General features: G+C 55.8%; 1 protein-coding gene across 1 annotated transcript in view; it reads left to right on the top strand.

Moving 5' to 3' along the window:
* Nucleotides 1-520: 520 nt before the first annotated feature.
* LOC102764025 (chromosome unknown open reading frame, human C10orf82) overlaps nt 521-5,214 on the top strand; it is a 6,655-nt gene continuing 1,961 nt past the window's right edge. Inside the window, exons 1-3 of the mRNA XM_006754892.1 lie at nt 521-635; nt 1,377-1,445; nt 3,991-4,209. Of these exons, the coding sequence (XP_006754955.1) occupies nt 575-635; nt 1,377-1,445; nt 3,991-4,209 (349 nt within the window). The 5' untranslated portion in view covers nt 521-574. The remainder of the gene's footprint in view (nt 636-1,376; nt 1,446-3,990; nt 4,210-5,214) is intronic.

Genomic DNA, 5,214 nt, shown 5'->3' with positions numbered 1-5,214 from the left:
GCCTGCCCAGGTGGGCGACTCGGGAGGGGCTCCAAAACGGGAGGTGGGCCCCGGTGTCCCAGCGTTCAGGCCCCGCCCCCCTCGCACATCTCCTCTCCAAGCTCCTCCCTGCCCCCTCCTCCAGGCAGGCCTCCCAGCCCACCACCTTCCGCGCTGGGCGCTGCTCCCTCCCCAGCGGCTTACTTTTGGGCAACAGAACTCTGCCCCTCGGAGTTTAGAGATCGTCCCGCACCCTCCCCTGGATGCGACAGCCCTCACACAATTATCCAGCCTCTGTGCCGCCCACCCACCCTCCGTCCAATGGGGACCCTTTAGTGTGACTGTGAGGATTTTACCAGAATGCAGCCCCGCGGTCCCCTAGCAAGCGGCCTGTAAATGTCTGAACCGTTTAGATTAGGTTCCCATCCTTGCCCACTAAACCTGACACCGCGACCCTCCCCTCACTCCGAGGCCACGTGTCCCAGTCGGAGGGCATCACTTTTTTTAAAAAAACATGTTTTTTCCCATTGATTTTAGACGGAGTGGAAGGGAGGGGAGAGTCAGAGAGGGAGGAACATCCATGTGAGGGAGGGACATGGATTACTTGCCTCCAACATTCACCCCAACTGGAGTTGGGCATCCCACCTGCCACCACGGTAAGTGCCCCACCTCCCACCGGAAGGAACCCAGGATCCTTCAGTCCGAGGGGCCCATGCTCCAACCACTGAGCCAAACTGGCCCAGGAGGGAGGGCATCCCTTTTAAGAGATGACCTGGCTTGGTGGGTGGGCCTGGCAGCATCCACTCGCGCTGCTGGACCTGCCCATCTCAGAGGCGCCCGCAGGCCATCCCTGCGGAGGGAAGGGGCCTGGCTGTGGGATGGCACCCACAGGAACTGATGCTCAGGGTCCCCACCTCCCTCTCTCACCCACCCTGGACACCACGCCAGCCTCTGGGGATTTCCGACCCCTTCAGCCAGACAAGCTCTGTTGCTTTGCTGTGGGAACAACGCCCTGTGACTTGCAGGATGTGGAGCAGCATCCTAGAACCAGTAGCACCCCATCCCCCAGTCATGACAACCCCAAATGTCTCCAGACCCTGCCAGGTGTCCTGAGGGGGTGGGGGTGGGGACCTGATTCCCCCTGGATGAAGAGAGGCTCTGGGGTGAGTGCGCCTCACCCTGCCCCCCTCAGGTCCTCCAGCAGGGACACCGGTGGGTGGAGGTCCGCACACCTGTTATCTGAGCTCACGTCCGAGTCCTGGTTACGTTGGCGGAGCTGCCTCTCCTTCCCCGCCCCCTGGCAAGCTCACTCTACGCCCAAGGCTCCAGCTCCCTGGACGTGAGTTCTTAACGCAGGGACGATGGGTGCGAATTCTATCCCGTCTTCCCTTTGTTAGCCGAGTGCAATGCCATGGACTCGCCCCAGGTCTTCATGAGGCAGCTGCCCGTCACCCCAGGCTACAGCGGTAAGTGGTGTGGTAAGTGGTGCAGAGACGGGCCTGGCACGGGAGCCAGAGTCCTAGTTCCTGGCCCTGCTCTGGCCCATTGTCCACGTGTGTCTGGCCGACGGGGCCAGTACAAGTGCTTGGGCTTTTAAGATATGTGGTTGACGGTGGCTGATCACTGGGCTCTGATAAGTGAGAGATACAACTTAGGCCAAGTCTCCCCGGACGGGGCCCAGTGTGCAGGGAGCACTCAGCTAACATCCACCAAATGCATCTGGACCAGACTGGACACAGTGCTGAGGCCCTGGCCTCCTCCCCAGCTGGGCTCTCTGGAATTTTCCGATGGACTGTGCCTACGGTCCTGTTCCTCCTCGTGTCCTCGTGAGGGACGGTGACCGGCTGCCCAGAACGGCCCCGCTTTTAGCACGGACAGTCCTGTGTTCCAGGAAATGCCTTGGCACCTGGACAGTTGGTCACCCCATCTAACGGGCTGACCAGTTCTGGGCAACTGAGAAGGTACCAGGTCACATCGGTGTAACAAGTCCAGTGACCCCTGTGGCCCTCAGCTCTCTCACAGGTGTCCTCAGGAGGGGAGATGCAGGGGCCTCTCCCACGGTTGCCCAGCCTCACCCGGTCCTACTGGTTGACTGAGACAACAGGCTTTGGGTTCTAACAAACTGAGCTTCCAGGTTCTGCCTGGCCATTGCCTGTATGGCTGTGAGTTACTTACCTCTTGATGGTAAGTAAATATTTCTGTAAAATGGGTGTATTTGTTCCTGAGAGCTGTCCTTTGAAACAACAGATATTTGTTATCTCGCCGTTCTGGGGGCCAGAAGTCGGAAACCAAGGAGTGGGCAGGGCCGGGCTCCCTCGAAGGCCCCAGGGGAGGGCCCTTCCTGCCTCTTCCAGCTTCTGGTGGCCCCGTCATTCCTTGGCTTGTGGCAGCATCACCGCCACCTCCACCTCCATCTTCACACGACTCTCCACGCGGCCTCCTGCCCTGTGTCTGCGTCTGTGTGTCTCAAAGCTCTGTCCATCCTTTTCATAAGGACACCAGGTGTTGGATTTGGGGCCTACCCTAAATCCGGGATGATCTTATGTCTGATCCTTAAGGACACATTTCCAGATAAGGTCACATTCACAGGTGCCAGGGGTTGGAACTTGTATTGGGGAGGTACAGTTCTGCCAACTGCAAGGGGAAGTAATGGATTTTGTATAAGATTGTGGTGGGGATTAAAGGAGCCAGCCTGTGTAACCTATTTAAAATGCCTTGGCCCTTAGCAAGACTCAGAAAAGGTAGCTTGTGTTCCTGTTTGTGCATCTGTACGATGATATAAAATCTACGCCGAGCCCTAACCGGTTTGGCTCAGTGGATAGAGCGTCAGCCTACGGGCTCAAGGGTCCCAGGTTCAATTCCAGTCCAGGGCATGTACCTTGGTGGCGGGTACATCCCCAGGGGGGAGGGTGTGCAGGAGGCAGCTGATCGATGTTTCTCTCTCATCGATGTTTCTAACTCTCTATCCCTCTCCCTTCCTCTCTGTAAAAAATCAATAAAATATATTTTAAAAAATCTACACCAATCCAAGTGGCCCTGTTGGAGGAGAAGGCACAGTGGCAAGGTCCCTGGCTTTCTCCAGTCTCCCCCTGACATCAGGGTATGTGCTAATTGCCCAAGGGTTGGGGAGACTGACCTTGGAGGACTTCAAGGTCAGTCTAGTAATTAGATTCTTCTTTGAGGTGGCCAGGGGTGGGGGTTTTTGCTTTCCACTATGAAGGCAGGTTTTCTTGACTTGGGGACCAGGCAAAAAGATTGGGCTTCAATCAGAAGGGTTCATTTATTTATTTGGCAGCTTAAAACCTAGCTTTTACCCAGTTTTTCCTCGTTTGTCCTTTTTTTATTTTTTAATGTGGTTTCATTGTGACAGTATTCCGAGATCAGACGAGATCAGGCACGTTCAGGGTGGTATGGCCGTAGACGCGGCAGTATTATAGTACTTAGGATTTCAGCATCCAGTGTAAATACGTAGCTGTGTTTTGCCCATACTAACTGTAATGATTCTCTGTTGTTTTGTGGGACATGGTGAAAAATTGTTCTGGGCTGGGTCTCAGCGATAACGAGTTTACCTTTTTGTGTAATAGGTCTGTGCTTTTAATAAGCCCGCAATTTCCCAGTGGTCGGCCAAGGAAGATCCCCAGTTGCATTTGGGAAGCGTCAAGGAAAATAAGCTTTCTCCCTAAAAACAAAAAGTGATTTCAGTTGCTCCTCAGACTTCATTTCGGCCCATGACATGCTTTCCCCATTCACCGTCCAGCCTCACCTCAGGGTTCTTTGCTAGCAGAGACTCTGACTGTCATCGCCTGCGTGGAAAGGGGCCTTCCCTCCCCGGAGTCAAGGTCATTGTTTTTGTGGCCGTGAGAGGGCCCAGCCGCAGTGGAAACAGCAGCCCAGTTTGTCTGAATGGCCTTTAGGAAAATGCAGCGCCCTGGGCCCAGGAAGACATGGCAAGCTCTGGGCCGAGAGTCTAGGCCGTGCTAGCTGAAGACTTGCTCCCCTCCCCTCCCGCAGGCTTCGTCCCCTACCTGAGCTGCGAGGGCACCTCCAGCGAGGACCACATGTCCCGCTGCCTGCAGGCCTTCCGGGAGAAAACACAGCGCTACAAGGACCAGCAGAAGGAGTTCTGCCACGCGGTGGCCACTGCCCCCAAACTGAAGCCCATCTGCCGGGAGGAGACGGTCCTACGGGCGCTGCACCAGTACTACCAGGAGCACCACCCCTTGCTTCTGGGTACTGGCTCCCCGAAGGCAGCCCCCTTCACCCCTGGGGCCCAAGTGCAGGCCCGCGGAGCTGCCTCAGAGTGCTCCGAATGCAGCGTGGCCCAAAGCCCCAGGCGGCAGTGAAAACGGCAAGGCCCAGTTTCTTCAAATGAGAAACACCCGTTTCCGGGGGAGAGGGGTGCAGGTCTGGGGACAGGGTGCTGGGCACCAGGAGCCCCTGAGTAAGACACCACAAGGTCAGACCGCTGCTTTCTGGGCCGGCTCTGTGCCAGGCACCATTGTTTCCCACCATCCATAGCAGCCCTTCGAGAGGTGATGCTGTCATTCCCATTTCAGAGATGGGAGGAGTGAGGCTCCGGCAGGGATGTCCCTTGTCTGAGGTCAGACCTGGGTTTGAACACAGCTCCTCCAGGTCCCAGCTGGGTGGGACAGGGCTTTGTGCTGATGACCACAGAACTCGCTGAGAATAGAATTATTACCGTTAATCATCACAGCAGTCATTTGCCCAGGACCATTTTTCAGGGGTAAAGGCTTATAGAGAACGTAATGGACTGATTTTCTTTATTATTACTACTGTTTGAGGACTTTCAAGGACACGATCCTTGTGCTTCACCATTGTCTAAGACATTGCAGAGAGCATTTACCGAAGAGGGTGTGATTTAGCCCAGCTCTGCAGCTCTTTGCTGTGGGACCAAAGGCAGGCTGCTTCCCCGCTCTGGGCTCCAATCCTTACAGCCAGGGCCTGGAAGGATGGACTAGATGTTCCCCAGGGTGCCTTCCAGCTCTGAGGTTATGGGACTCAGTGGCCTAATTGGATTTTTACAGCCACTGGAGGAGGCTGATGGGGCAGTAACCTTTTACCTCACAAATGTGCACGTGCCCGAGGTCAGCCAGCCAGGCAGTCAAACCTGCAGGCAGGTTCCCGGGATTGACTTCCTTCCTTCCTTTCTTCCTTCCTTTCTTCCTTCCTTCCTTCCTTCCTTCCTTCCTTCCTTCCTTCCTTCCTTCCTTCCTT

The sequence above is a fragment of the Myotis davidii genome, unplaced genomic scaffold (genome assembly GCF_000327345.1).
Source record: "Myotis davidii unplaced genomic scaffold, ASM32734v1 scaffold72, whole genome shotgun sequence".
In the NCBI taxonomy this organism is placed as follows: domain Eukaryota; kingdom Metazoa; phylum Chordata; class Mammalia; order Chiroptera; family Vespertilionidae; genus Myotis; species Myotis davidii.
This window is presented reverse-complemented; position numbering and strand designations above follow the sequence as displayed.